The sequence below is a fragment of the Budorcas taxicolor genome, chromosome X, assembly GCF_023091745.1.
Source record: "Budorcas taxicolor isolate Tak-1 chromosome X, Takin1.1, whole genome shotgun sequence".
In the NCBI taxonomy this organism is placed as follows: Eukaryota; Metazoa; Chordata; class Mammalia; order Artiodactyla; family Bovidae; genus Budorcas; species Budorcas taxicolor.
Window position 1 is genome coordinate 68,322,570 of NC_068935.1, and position 15,889 is coordinate 68,338,458.

General features: G+C 35.8%; 1 protein-coding gene across 1 annotated transcript in view; it reads right to left on the minus strand.

Annotated features, from left to right (window-relative positions):
- Positions 1–15,411, minus strand: part of CYLC1 (cylicin 1) — a 38,735-nt gene extending 23,324 nt beyond the window's left edge. Inside the window, exons 1-3 of the mRNA XM_052662678.1 lie at positions 15,336–15,411; positions 14,808–14,926; positions 11,836–13,569 (exon numbers count right to left, since the gene is read on the minus strand). Of these exons, the coding sequence (XP_052518638.1) occupies positions 11,836–13,569; positions 14,808–14,926; positions 15,336–15,411 (1,929 nt within the window). The remainder of the gene's footprint in view (positions 1–11,835; positions 13,570–14,807; positions 14,927–15,335) is intronic.
- Between the last annotated feature and the right edge of the window lie 478 nt (positions 15,412–15,889).

Here is a 15,889-nt window from a genome sequence, read left to right on the forward strand (position 1 = left end):
GAAACAAACTGAAATCAAAAATCTCCCAACAAAAGACCAGGACCAGATGGCTTCAGAGGTGAATTCTACCAAAATTTTAGAGAAAAACTAACACCTATCCTACTCAAATGTTACAGAAAATTGCAGAGTAAGATCAACTCCCAAACTCATTCTATGAAGCTACCATCACCCTAATACCAAAACCAGGCAAAGATGCCACAAAAAAAAAAAAAAAGAAAGAAAAGAAAACTGCAGGTCAATATCACCGATGAACATAGGTGCAAAAATCGTCAACAAAATTCTAGCAAACAGAACCCAACAACATATTAAAAAGACCATACATCATGACCAAGTGGGCTTTATCCCAGAGATGCAAGGATTCTTCAATATTTGCAAATCAATCAATGTGATACACCACATTAACAAATTGAAAGATAAACACCAAATGATTATCCCAATAGTTGCAGAGAAAGCCTTTGACAAAATTCAATATCAATTTATGATAGAAACTCTCCAGAAAGCAGGCGTAGAAGGAACATACTTCAGTGTAATAAAAACCTTATACAACAAAGCTACAGCAAATACTATCCTCAATGGCGAAAAATTGAAATCATTTCCTCTAAAATAAGGAACAAAACACGGGTGCCCACTCTCATCACTGCTATTCAACATAATTTTGAAGTCTTAGCCACAGCAACAAGAAAAGAAAAAGAAATAAAAATAATCTAGATTGGAAAAGAAGTAAACTCTCACTGTTTGCAGATGACATGATACTCTACATAGAAAACCCTAAAGATATCGCCAGAAAATTACTAGAGCTAATCAATGAATATAGTAAATTTGCAGGATATAAAATTAACACACAGAAATCTTTTGCATTCCTATAAATTAACAATGAAAAACGGAAAGAGAAATTAAGGAAACAATCCTATTCATCATTGCAACAAAAAGAATAAAATATTTTGGAGTAAATGTACATAAGGAAACAAAAGATTTGTATATAGAAAACTATAAAACACTGATGAAAGACCTCAAAGATGACACAAATAGATGGAGAAATATACTATGCTCATGGATTGGAAGAGTAAATATAGTGAAAATTAGTACACTCCCAAAAGCAATCTATAAATTCAACACAATCTCTATCAAGTTACCAATGTTATTTTTTAAAGAACTAGAACAAGTAATTCCACGATTTCTATGGAAACACAAAAAAAACACGGAAAGCTAAAGCAATCTTGAGAAAGAGGAATGGAACTGGAGAAATCATCCTTCCAGGCTTCAGAATATACTACAAAGCTACAGTCATCAAGACAGTATGGTACTGGTGCAAAGACATAAACGTAGATCAATGGAACAAAATAGAAAGCCAAGAGATAAATCCATGAACCTATGGACAACTTATATTTGACAAAGGAAGCAAAAAAAAGAAAAAAAAATACTATGGAGAAAAATCAATCTCTTTAACAAGTGGTGCTGGAACAACTGGTCCACCATATGTAAAAGAATGAAACTTGAACACTTTCTAACACCATACACATAAATAAACTCAAAATGGATTAAAGATCTAAATATAAGACCAGAAACTATAAAACTCCTAAAGGAAAACAGGCAGAACACCCTCTGACATAAATCACAGCAAGATCCTCTATGACCCACCACCCAGAATAATGGAAATAAAAATGAACAGATGGGACCTTATTAAACTTAAAAGCTTATGCACAATGAAGGAAACTGTGCAACGTGAAAAAGCAGCCTTCAGGATGGGAGAAAATAATAGCAAATGAAACAACTGATACATAATTAATCTCCAAAATATATAAGAAGTTCTGGCAGCCCAATACCAAAACATGAACAACCCAAACAAAAAGTGAGCCAAAGAACTAAACAGACATTTCTCCAAAAAATACATACCTATGGCAAAAAAACAAACAAACAAACACATGAATAGATGCTCAAAATTACTGATTATTGGAGAAATGCAAACCAAAACCACAATGAGGTATCATCTCATGCTGTTCAGAATGGCCACCATGAGAAAGTCTATAAAAGATAAGTGCTAGAAAGGGTATGGAGAAAAGTGAACCCTCTTACACTATTGATGGGATTGCAAACTGATCCAGCCACTATGGATAACAGTGTGGAGATTCCTTAAAAAACTGGAAACAGAACTGCCATGTGACCCAGCAATCTCACTTCTGGGCATACACACCAAGGAAACCAGAACTGAAAGAGACACACGCACCCCAGTGTTCATTGCAGCACTTTTTATAATAGCTAGGAAGCAACCTAGATATCCATCAGATGAATGGATAAGGAAGTTGTGGTGTATATACAAAATGTAATATTACTCAGCTATAAAACAGAATATTTTGTATCAGTTCTAATGTGGTGGATGAAACTATAGCCTATTATACAGGGTGAAGTAAGCCAGAAAGAGAAACACTTATACAGTATATCAATGCATATATATATGGAATTTAGAATCAGTAACAATGATCCTATAGGGTAGAAAAGAGACACAGACAAATATTGATATTGAATTTCTATACATAGAAAATCCTAAAATAACTAGTATAGCTCATCAGTGAATTTAATAAAGCTATGATACAAAGTAAATACACTGAAATTTCTTGTATATCTGTTCAGTAACAATTAAAGATCTGACAAAGAAATTAAATTAAAAAAATTACATTTGCCATTGCATCAAAAAGAATAGTGAAATACCTAGAAATAAACCTACCTAAGGAAGAAAAAGACCTGTAGTCCAGAAACTATAAGATGCTGATTAAAGAAATCAAACACAACACAAACAGATGATGATATATACTATGTTCTTGGATTGGAATTATCAATATCATCAAAAAGAATATCCTACTTAAAGCAATCCCTGTCAAATCACCAATGAAAAATTCCCCATAAGTACAACCAAAAAATAAAAATAAATAAAAACCTTACAATTTTTATGGAAACACAAAAAGACCCCAAATAGCCAAAGGAATTTTGCAAAAGAAAAGCAGAGTTTGAGGAATGAGACTCCCTGATTTTAGGCTGCACTACAATGCTACAGTCATCAAAACAGTATGGTACTGGCACTGAAATTGAAATATACACCCAATAAACTGGATCAAAAGCATAGAAATAAAGCCACACACCTATGGTCAACTAATATAGGACAAAGAGGGCAAGGATATACCATGGAAAAAAGGCAGCATCTCCAATAAGTGTTTCTGGGAAAAGTGGACAGCTACATGTAAAAGAATAAAATTAGAAAATTCTATAACATCATACACAAAAATACACTCAAATGGGTTAAAGACATAAATGTAAGATAAGATACTTTAAAATTATAATATCATATAAGAAATGAATCGCCAGTCTAGGTTTGATGCAAGATACAGGATGCTTGGGGCTGGTGCACTGGGATGACCCAGAGGGATGGTATGGGGAGGGAGGTGGGAGGGGGTGTTCAGGATTGGGAACATGTGTACACCCGTGGCAGATTCATGTTGATGTATGGCAAAACCAATACAATATTGTAAGGTAAAAAATAAATAATAAAATAAAAGATTAAAAAAAAAAACTCTTAGGGGACAGTATAGGCAGAATGCTCTTTGACATAAATCATAATAAGTTCCTCTATGACTCACCTCCTAAAGTAATGGAGATAATAGCAAAAAATAAGCAAATGGGATCTAGTTAAAGTTAAAAGCTTTTGCATAGCAAAGAAAAACATAAACTAGATGAAAATAAGACCCTCAGAATGAGAGAAACAATTGCAAATGAAAGTGAAAATTGAAGGCACTCAGTCGTGTCTGACTCTTTGCAACCAACTGACAAAGGATTAATCTACAAATATCCAAGCAGCTCAGGCAGCTCAACATCAGAAAAACAAACCACCCAATCAAAAATGGGCAGAATACCTAAACAAACATTTCTCCAAAGAAGACATACAGATAGCTATTAAACACATGAAAAACTACTCAACATGGCTTGTTATTAGAGAAATGCAAATCAAAACTATAATGAAGTATCACCTTGCACTGGTCCGAGTGGCCATCATCAAAAAATTTACAAATAATAAATGCTAGAGAGAATGTGGAGAAAAGGGAATGCTCTTGCCCTGTTGGTGGGAATGTAAATTGATACAGCCACTATGGAGAACAGTATAGAGATTTATTAAAAAAAATAGGAATAAAACTGCATGTGACTCAGTAATCCCACTACTGGGCATATAGGGTGAGAAAATCACAACTTTAAAAGGCACATGTATCTCAATATTCACTGAAACACTATTTACAATAGCCAGGACATGGAAGCAAAACAGATACCCATTGGCAGATGATAAGATGAAGAAGTTATGGTACATATATACAGTGGAATATTACTCAGCCATATAAAGGAACACATTTGTGTCCGTTCTAATGAGATGGATGAACCTAGAGCCTGTTATAAAGAGTGAAGGAAGTCAGAAAGAGAAAAGCAGATATCACATAAAAATGTATATATATGGAATCTAGAAAAATGGTACTAATGAAGCTGTATTTAGGGCAGGGTTAGAGATGTAAACAGAGAATAGACTTGTGGACACAGTGGGGGAAGGAGAGGGTGGGACAAACTGAGAGAGTAGCGTGGAAACATATACATTGCCATATATAAATATCCAGTGGGCATTTGCTATATGACAGAGGGAACTCAACCCAGTGCTCTGTCACAAGCTAGAGGTGTGGGATGAGGTGGGAGGAGGGTGGAAGATTAAAGAGGGAGGGAAAATATGTGTACCTATGGATGATTCATATTGATGTGTGGCAGAAACCAACACAACATTGTAAGGCAATCATCCTACAATTAAAAATAAATTGTTAAAAATGTGGTACATATATACAATGGAATATTACCAAATTATTAAAAAGAACAAAATACCACCATTTGAAGCAACATAGATTGACTTATAGATTGTCATACTGAGTGAAGCAAGAGAGAAAGAGAAGGACAAATATATGTTATCACTTATATGTAGAGTCTAAAAAAAAAAAAGAGGTGCAAATGAAACTATTTCCCAAACAGAAATAGAGTCACAGATGTAGAAAATACATTTATGTCTACCAGAGGGATAATAGGAAGGGAGGGATAAATTGGGAGATTAGGATTGACATATACACACTACTAGACATAATACAAATGCCTAATAAGGACTTATCCTTCAGGCCAGGGAATTCAATACTCTGTCATAATCTATATGGGAAAGGAATCTATAAAAAAGTGAATATATGTACATGTATACCCTGTATCCTTAGAGATAACAAGAGAATATTTCATACAAAGATGGGCACAATACAGGACAGAAATGGCATGGACCTAACAGAAGCAGAACATATTAAGAAGAGGTGAAAAAAATACACAGAACTATACAAAAAATCTTCACGACCTAGGTAACCACGATGGTGTGATCACTCACTTAGAGCCAGACATCCTGGAATGTGAAGTCAAGTGGGCCTTAGGAAGCAACAGTACGAACAAAACTAGTGGAGGTGATGGAATTCCAGTTGAGCTATTTCAAATCCTAAAAGATGTTGCTGTTAAAGTGCTACACTGAATATGTCAGCAAATTTGGAAAACTCAGCAGTGGCCACAGGACTAGAAAAGGTCAGTTTTCATTCCAATCCCAAAGAAAAGCAATGCCAAAGAATGTTCAAACAACCACACAACTGCACTCATCTCACACATTAGTGAAGTAATGCTCAAAATTATGCAACATTATGTAAATTCAACAGTATGTGAAACAATAACTTCCAGATATACAAGCTGGATTAAGAAAAGGCAAAGGAACCAGAGATCACATTGCCAACATCTGATGGATCGTAGAAAAAGCAAGAGAATTTCAGAAAAACATCTACTCTGCTTCACTAACTACACTAAAACCTTCCACTGTGTGGGTCGCAATAAACTGGGAAACTTCTTAATGATATGGGAATGCGAGACCACCTTACCTGCCTCCTGAGAAGTCTGTATACAGGACAAGAAGCAACAGTCAGAACTGGACATAGAACAATGGCTGCTGCTAAGTCACTTCAGTCGTGTCTGACTCTGTGTGACCCCATAGACAGCAGCCCACCAGGCTCCCCTATCCCTGGGATTCTCCAGGCAAGAACACTGGAGTGGGTTGCCATTTCCTTCTCCAATGCATGACAGTGAAAAGTGAAAGTGAAGTCGCTCAGTCGTGTCCAACTCTTAGCGACCCCATGGACTGCAGCCTACCAGGCTCCTCCGTCCATGGGATTTTCCAGGCAAGAGTACTGGAGTGGGGTGCCATTGCCTTCTCCGATAGAACAATGGACTGGTTCCAAATTGAGAAAGGAGCATGAAAAGACTGTATATTGTTACCCTGCTTATTTAACTCATAAGCAGAGTACACCATGTGAAATGTCAGCTGCATGAAGCACAGGCTGGAATCAAGATTACCAGGGGGAATATCAATAACCTCAGATATGCAGATGACACCACACTTATGGGAGAAAGTCAAGAGGAACTAAAGAGCCTCTTGATGAAATTGAGAGAGTGACGTGTATCCCAATGTTCATCGCAGCACTGTTTATAATAGCCAGGACATGGAAACAACCTAGATGTCCATCAGCAGATGAATGGATAAGAAAGCTGTGGTACATATACACAATGGAGTATTACTCAGCCATTAAAAAGAATACATTTGAATCCGTTCTAATGAGATGGATGAAACTGTGAAGTAAGCCAGAAAGAAAAACACCAATACAGTATACTAACACATGTATACGGAATTTAGAAAGATGGTAATGATAACCCTGTATGTGAGACAGCAAAAGAGACACAGATGTATAGAATGGACGTTTGTACTCTGAGGGAGAGGGAGAGGGTGGGATGATTTGGGAGAATGACATTGAAGCGTGTATACTATCATGTAAGAAATGAATCACCAGTCTATGTTTGATACAGGATACAGGATGCTTGGGGCTGGTGCACAGGGATGATCCAGAGAGATGATATGGGGTGGGAGGGGGGAGGGGGGTTCAGGATTGGGAACTCATGTACACCCGTGGTGGATTCATGTCAATGTATGGCAAAACTAATACAGTATTGTAAAGTAAAATAAAAATAAAAATTAAAAGAAATAAAGCTGACTTAAAAGTCAACATTCAAAAAAGGAAGATCATTGCATCAGGTCCCATCAGTTCATGACAAATAGATGGGGAAACAATGGAAACAGTGACAGACTTTATTTTCTTTGGCTCCAAAATCACTGAAGATGGTGACTTCAGCATGAAATTAAAAGACCTTTGCACCTTGGAAGAAAAGCTATGACCACACTAGATATCATATTAAAAAGCAGAGACACTACTTTGCCAACAAAGGTCCATATAGTCAAAGCTATGGTTTTTCCAGTAGTCATGTATCGATGTGAGAGTTGGACTGTAAAGAAAGCTGAGCACTAAAGAAGTGATGCTTTTGCACTGTGGTGTTGGAGAAGACTCTTGAGTATTCCTTGGTCTGCAAGGAGATCAAATCAGTTTTCCTAAAGGAAATCAGTCCTGAATATTCATCAGAAGAAAAGATGTTGAAGTTGAAGCTCTAATATTTTGGCCACCTGATGTGAAGAACTGACTCATTAGAAAAGACCTGATTCTGGGATAGATAGAAGGCAGGAGGAGAAGGGGATGACCGAGGATTAGATGGTTGTTAGACATCACCAACTCAGTGGACATGAGTTTGAGCAAGCTCTGGGAGTGGGTGATGGACAAAAACCCCATGGACTGGGGTCACAAAGAGTCAGACACAACTAAGCAACTGAGCTGATCTGATGAACATGTATAAGTGATTTTCTTTGCTGTACACCAGAAACCAACAACATTGTAAATTAACTATACCTCAGTAAAAATTTTAAAAAATAAAATATTGTGTGATATCATATACAGAAAATTTAGAAAGAAAAACAAAATACTAAATTACGGAGAACAGATTGGTTGTTGTCAGATGTGGGGAGTGTGGGTGGTGGACAAAATGGTTCAAAGGAGTTAACAAGTACAAACTTCCACTTATAAAACAAATGTCATGGAAATATAATGTACAGAAGGGCAACTACAATTAATATTACTGTACCTATGTTTGACAATGTTAAGAGTGCTTTTTAAAAATTTTTATCACATAAAAATAGTTTGTAGCTATGCACAGTGATAGAGTTGCATATACTATTGTCATGATTATTTCTAAATATATAAAAATATCAAATCTTATGTTGTAGACCTGAAACTAAAATGTCAGAGTATGCCAATTATATCTAAATAAAAATAGAAAAATTAGAATGGAAAACAAACACTCTAAACTTAGTTTTCTACCTACATTAAATGGAACAAAAATAATTCTTCATTCAAACTTGAGGAGCGAGTCAGTTTTCACAAGCATAATTTCATTGTGAATTATTTTAATCCAGGAATAATGCTGACCCTGAAACAAGGTACTAGCCTTATTTATGTGCTGCTGTAAGAATCAGAAAGACTCTGATTGGAGGAGTAAGGACATGGTTTTTCAAGCTCATACAGAAAAAGACTTAAGATGCATTAACACATTCTGATCATTAATTTCCCACACAAAAGTGAGGTTATATATATTTTCTATTCAAATATCAATTTAGAATGTAACTTGCACTATTGTGACTTCTTTCCTTCTAAAATGTCTTATTTGTTCATTTTAGTCTAATATTGCTAGAAAAGAAATACTTAACAAAATGGATGTCAGATATGATATGATTTGCAGCTCTTTTAGAGATATCAAATTCTTAACCAATGAAATAAAGGCCAGGTGACACTTTTTGAACTGTGGATACAGATATAAAGAATAATAAAGGTCAGGTTCACTGTTGTATGGAGCCTAAATTCTAATGGTTAATATAATTATCAAACATGAATAAACATACATTTTATATTAAGATACATTCTATGAAGGGGCTTCCCTGGTGGCTCAGTGGTAAAGAATCCACCTGCTGATGTAAATGTGGATTTGGTCTCTGGGTGGAGAAGATCCCTTGGAAAAGGAAATGGCAAGCCATTCCAGTATTCTTGCCTGGAAAGTCCAATGGGCAGAGAAATTTGGCAGACTATAGCCCATAGGTTTGCAAAAAAAGTCAGGCATGATGTAGCAACTAAACAACAGCAACAACAACAACAATAATATTCTATGAAGAAAAATAAAGTAGGATTCTGAGTTAGAAGAGTAACTGGACAGTTGTGGGAGGGGATAACATAAGATATAGTAAATCAGGGAAGGCTTATCCAAAAAAATAATATTTAAGTTGAAAAACCAAATGATGAGAAGGACTAGTCATGCAAAAACTGGGGAGAATTCCAAGCGGAGGGAACAGCATATGCAAAAACTTGGCAAGAGAGCAATCTTAATGTATATGAGAAGCAAAAATAATAGTAGTATGGGTAGGTCAAAAAATAAAATGGGTAACTGGTTCAAGATGAGGGTAGAAAATAGAGGCTGGATAATGTAAGCATTGAAAGCCAGGGTAAGAAGCCTGAGTTTATTATGAATGCAATGGGAAACTGTTAGTGTTTTAAGCAGTGGACAATAGAGGTAGCAAGACTCTTCCAGTACTTCAGCAAAGATTATGATGAGTATTGGGACAATTTAGGTAGTAGTAGTTGAGACAGAAGAAGTGGACTGATTCAGAATATATTTTGGAGGTAAGGTAGACAAGTTTTAGTGATTGATCTCATATGGGGATGAGGAAAAGAGCAGAATCATAGATGATATCCAGATTTTAAAAGATTAAATGGGTGGATGGCAGTGCCATTTACTAAGATGGAGAATACTGGGAAGGACTAGGTTTTGAAATGGGTTAAGAGTGTTATTTATATATGTTAAATTTGAGATGTCCAGTAGACTCTACACTGAAAATTCCAAGTAGGTGTTTAGAATTTGTAACTCATTGGAAAGACCAAAGTTGGCTATGTTACTTTAGGAGTAATCAATACATAAATGACATTTAAAACTATTGAATTGGATGAACTCACCAAAGGAGAATTTTAGAGAGAAGGTCCAGGACCAAGTCTTAGATCATTCTAACATTAAAGGTGAAGAAGAGTAAGACATAATAAAGGTGGTGAAAAGCTACCAGTAAGTAGAAAGAACAGGATAGGATAGAGTCAAGTTAAGTAAGTGTTTTTTGAAAGAAGAGGTTGGTTTACATGATGCTGGATTATAGAATAACATGAGGAGAGAAGAGAGCTCAGTATGTGTGGCTACAAGAAGATATTTGGTAATCTTGAAAAGAACACTTTTAATAAAATAGTAGGGATGGAAGAGCCTGATTAGATGGTAGTTATACAAATCTAAGCTTATTACAGTGATAGTATGCATATATGCAAGGCCAGAACATATCCTGGAAGTTTCAAGGATTCAAGGATTTTGTAGTATTTCTTGTATTTTACATATTTTTTTTTTAATAAAAACTGCTTTTGGAAGAGAGTTCAGCTTTTGGAGGGTCTCTTCTTCTCAATTACCTTAAAATTATCCACCAATATATTTTAATTTCTTACAAATTTTTTTTTGCTTTCCTGGTTATCTGCCCACTGACTTAGACTGAACCCTAAAATATGGGGTCATTAACCAGCTTTGTCACAAAGCTGACATTTTGAGTCTGCCAGGAGAAAAATGGACTTAAAATCAGCCTTTTTGAAAGAGATAATAAGGATTAATTAATCTCTCCCACAAATGTAAAATATATGAAGAGCAAATGGAAGTCAATACATAAAGCTTTATTATAAATAAACCAAGGGTAGAAAAAAACTTGGAATACAATGTAAAGTGAGATTCCCACCATTCAGAAAAGGAAATGGAAGCCTTTTGAGAGATAAGAACAAGAATGGGGGGACAGAGAGGACGAGGAAGAAAGGGTGGGGGAAAATTAATTAAATATAAGGTCCAATCCCAGCCATATCTACAGACATTCTGAATTTAGCAGGACAGAGAACATGAAACCTACCATGCTGAGAATAGTCAATTAACACTGTGGGAAAGCAGAGGAAATACAAACTGATGCCCAGAAACCATGCAAATGAATCACACCTCGACCAAAGATCAGAGAGCCAACAAGTGAGATGTTTAACTAAGCTTCCCTTTACAGCCATGTTTTAAAGGAAGGGGTATTGAAAGGGAGATCCTCTGTAGGAGAAAAATAGAAAACTTTAAATTTACAGATCCAAAGAGATTGGATCAACCTTGAAAATACTCCCCGCCCCCTCGATTATCAGTACTAGTGACAATTCATAAAGATACTGTTAAAAATTAAATAATTAAATATACTTTTTTGCATAGCTGAATCCTAGTATGTTATGTTTCCATCTTGCTGTGTCTGAATTTGGTTGAGTTTTTTTTATCATATTCAGCAACTTCCTAGGAAATGTCTTTATATCCTACTAAAATATGCCCCTTGAAAATTTTAGCCATTTTCCTTTTTTTTCTTTCATAAGTGTAGGACAGTTACCACATTTGTAATATGATCCTTTTTACAAATAATTATGAATGATTATTTTTCAAATTATTTTTCAAATTGTTTTACAAATAATCATGAATAGTTTCTTAAATCCCAAGCCAGTTCTCTCTGCTCCAATCTAAATACAATTCTTAACTTTTTGACATTTGTTTTGCAACTCTTTTGGGTCCTGTGGAAGTACTCTATCTTTTCTCATCTGTGAGTCTCAAACTTGTCAATATTCCAGTAAAAGAGAACTAATCTTCAGAGAAAATATGAATTCAAAATTTAAAATATATCTTTCATTTTTAATCCAATTTTCTCTAAAAATAAAACAGGAGCAAACATACCAAAGGAGCATATCTTGGCTTTAGAGGTGGAGGAGGCATCTGGCACCGACAGAGATGTTTGACTATAGGTGATGGCAGTATAGGCTCACAAGGAGGTAGTGGTAGTCTTTCTCTTGACGGAGGAACTCTACTTGCACCTATTTTTTTTCCTTTTTCTTTGAATGTAGTCCTCCGAGATGGCATTTTGATTCCTCTTTTTGGTTCCACTGCATTCTTCTTTGAATCTGTAGATGTGGCATCTGATTCATCAACTCTCTTTTTAGGCCCAGGTTTAAATAGAGACTCTTCAGATTCAGCATCTGAACTTTTGAACATTTCAGTCTTCTTTAGGTATCTTTTGGAAGACACATCAGATTCAGCACCACTAGACTCTGTGTCCTTTGCACTCTTCTTGGCGTCTTTCTTTGAATCTCGCTTAACCTTCTTTGACTCCCAATCAGACTCAGTTTCAGTAGACTCTCCAGACTTCATTGTAGACTTCTTTTTGTCATCTTTCTTTAAAGCTTTCTTATCTTTCTTTGAATCTTTTTCACTCTTTTTTGCATCCACTTCAGATTCAGAATCAGCATCAGTAGACACAACATCCTTCTTGGCATCCTTTTTATCATCTTTCTTGTCCTTTTTCGAATCTTTCTTTGCATCCTTTGAGTCTCCAGATTCTGCATCAGTAGACTCTGCATCTTTCTTGGCATCCATTTTTTTATCATCTTTCTTGCCCTTTTTTGAATCTTTCTTTGCATCCTTTGAGTCTCCAGATTCTGCATCAGTAGACTCTGCATCTTTCTTGGCATCCTTTTTCTTATCATCTTTCTTTGAATCTTTCTTGCCCTTTTTCAAATCCTTCTTTGCATCCTTTGAGTCTCCAGATTCTGCATCAGATGCAGCATCCTTCTTGGCATCCATTTTCTTATCTTTCTTTGACTCTTTCTTGCCTTTCTTTGCATCCTTTGAGTCTCCAGATTCTGCATCAGTAGATTCTGTATCCTTCTTTGCATCTTTCTTGGTGTCTTTTGTTGCACCCTTCTTATCTTTCTTTGCATCTTTCTTTGCATCTTTTGAATCTGCAGATTCAGCATCAGAGCCCTTCCCTTTTGCATCTTTTTTTGCATCCTTCTTTGTTGGTTTCTTGGAATTATTCTGTGAATAATTCTTTAACCACATATCAAATTCCATGGTCTCAGCATCCGACTCCCCTAAATGTACCATTAAATCCACATTTGAACTATTTTTTGAGCAAGTCTCTGATATGGTATCAGAATTATTCTTTGAGCTCTTAGAGTACTTCTTTGTACTTATGGATTCAAAATCCATCTCCTTGGAATCTTTTGAATATATCTTTTCTTTTTTTTGATGCTTTATTGAAACTGGCATAGAATCTTTGGATTCTGGGTTTGTTTCTGATTTGGACTTTGACTCCTTAGATAGTTGACTTCCATGTGATGACATTGATGGAGTTTTTTCTGCTTTATTTCCTCTTTCAGGTTTCTCATCTATTTCATGTGGGCCTGTATCTTTCTTGGAAATTTTCTTCAAAGCTGTTCCTTTTTTGTCATCTTTGTACTTTTTAGATTCTGCCTTTTTAGAATGGCTTATATGAGTATAAGGATGTCTGAATGAGGCCTGTCTCATGATGGTTAAATTAATAGATGGACTTTGAAATTTTTTCCTTAAAGAATGCCTTATCCATATATGAGCTGGCTTCTGAAGTTCATCTAAATTTCTTTTATCATGTCTCTGAAAAAAAAAGTTAGAATAATGATGTTTTTAAATCAGTTATATCTTTTTTATATTGAAACAAATAGTCTAGGTTTTCAATGACCATCTATTTAGATTGTGGCTGTTTCTTTTTCAACATTCTGTGTGTGTTTGTATGTGTATGTGAGAAAACTCCACTTTGGAAATAAAACGAATTTAAGAAGAACCTCAGAATATCTTCAGTGATTCATATTAAGATAGAAGGGGGTCCACAGTGATTCATGACACTTCAGGACCTGGCTTCACAATAGATAATAAATTCCTTTAGAACTCCTACATAGGAGAGATATTTTGAAATATTTCATGTATCCTTCTGCCCCAAAATAGATTAAAAAAATAAACTGATACTCTTGAAGTGTGCCATGATAATTCTTACAATAGTTTACAATTCTGTAGGCTTCAGGGTTAGCCTGATTTCTACATATACTTTCAATTTTTTTTTTTTTTACCAAATTGAGAGCCTAAGATCTCTGCTGTCAAGCACTGCTGAAAACAAATACATAAAATAAAACAAGTGTCTTATTCTCATTAATTAGTGTAGCAGTAGCATATTATAATTATTAGTTTTTTATTTCTGTCCAAACATTTGTCAAGGCTGGTTGCCACAGTGACCATATAGACTAATTTTACATTTACTTCTCATATTTCTTCCATTGTTATATGGAATGAAAGGAAGCCCATGAAGAGAAGCATGAAACTTGGGTCTCTATAGGTGTAAATAAATGACCCTTGAATAAATGCTCTGCTTTGGGAGATGCTTTTAAAACATATTTTGCTATCACTATGGGTGACCTCTGTAAGCTAACTTTTCTTTTGGCTAGTTGTAAGAATAACTCCATCTTATAAAAGCAATAGAAAATTGGAATCTCCAAGTATCTAGTATTTGAATGCTACATTAAAGAAGATGTAAAGGCCCTGAAACCTCAAGATTGGCTCCTATTCTAAGGCTCAAATTTTATATGTTTTTGCAGCTGGTAAACATTGCCTGAGAGATCCCACCAGTTTCGGTATTGTATTCTCCAGGTTACCTAGCTTATAAGCTTTAAAATGCCTTTGAAATGGAGGAACATGTATAAATAAAAGTTCAGTCAAAAACAGTTGGGGACAATCTGCTATACAGGGAATTATACACCTAAAATATCTGCCTCCTAAAGATATCAAAATTCAAAATATGTATTTTATTTGTATGTATGTATTGTGATCTTGTCAATACTCACAGGAACTGTGATTTGTATTTCTGAAGGTCTTAATCTCTTTTTTCCACCTGGCTGGGATGATTTGGGAAATGTTATAGTGAAATATTGTTGATTCCATAATTTTTTGCTTGATTCACCGACTGAAATGAGAGAGGATAAGAAACAATTTTGCAGCTAATAGCCAGACTTTCATCAGTTCTGAAAAAAATTCCTGAGCAAGGAATATAGTTTAAACTAAATTATAACTCAAAATATAGTCCCCCCCCCTCAGAGTTTGTAGTTTATTTGCATGCCAGTTAAGGAAAAATAAAAATTGATCAGTCCATTTAGAACCAAATTGTGTTTAAAATGATATTTGTAATTTTACTTTCTAGATTAAACCAATACATGCACTACCATGTATAAAATAGATAGCTAATGGGAAGATGTTGTATAACACAGAGAGCTCAGCTCGGTACTCTGTGATTACAGAAGGGGTGGGATGGGGGAGTGAGAGGGAGGCTCAATAAGGGGGGGGTATATATGCGGGGCTGAGAGGAGCTACTTCACGTCCAAGGTGAGGAGGGGTGGCAATGAAGAGATACCCCTCGTACAAGGTAAGGAGCAGTGGCTTTTGCTGGAGCATCCGTGAAGAGATACCCCACGTCCAAGTTAAAAGAAACCCAAATAAGATTGTAGGTGTGGTGAGAGGGCATCAGAGGGCAGACACAATGAAACCAGAATCACAGAAACTAGCCAATCTGACCACATGGACCACAAGCTTGTCTAACTCACTAAAACTAAGCCATGCCATGTGAGACCACCCAAGACAGTCGGGTAATGGTGGAGAGGTCGGACAGAATGTGGTCCACTGGAGAAGGGAATGGCAAATAACATCAGTATTCTGGCCTTGAGAACCCCATGAACAGTATGAAAAGGAAAAATGATAGGATACTGAAAGAGGAACTCCCCAGGTCGGTAGATGCCCAATATGCTACTGGAGATCAGTGGAGAAATAACTCCAGAAAGAATGAAGGGATGAAGCCAAAGCAAAAACAATACCCAGTTGTGGATGGGACTGGTGATAGGAGCAAGTTCGATGCTGTAAAGAGCAATATTGCATA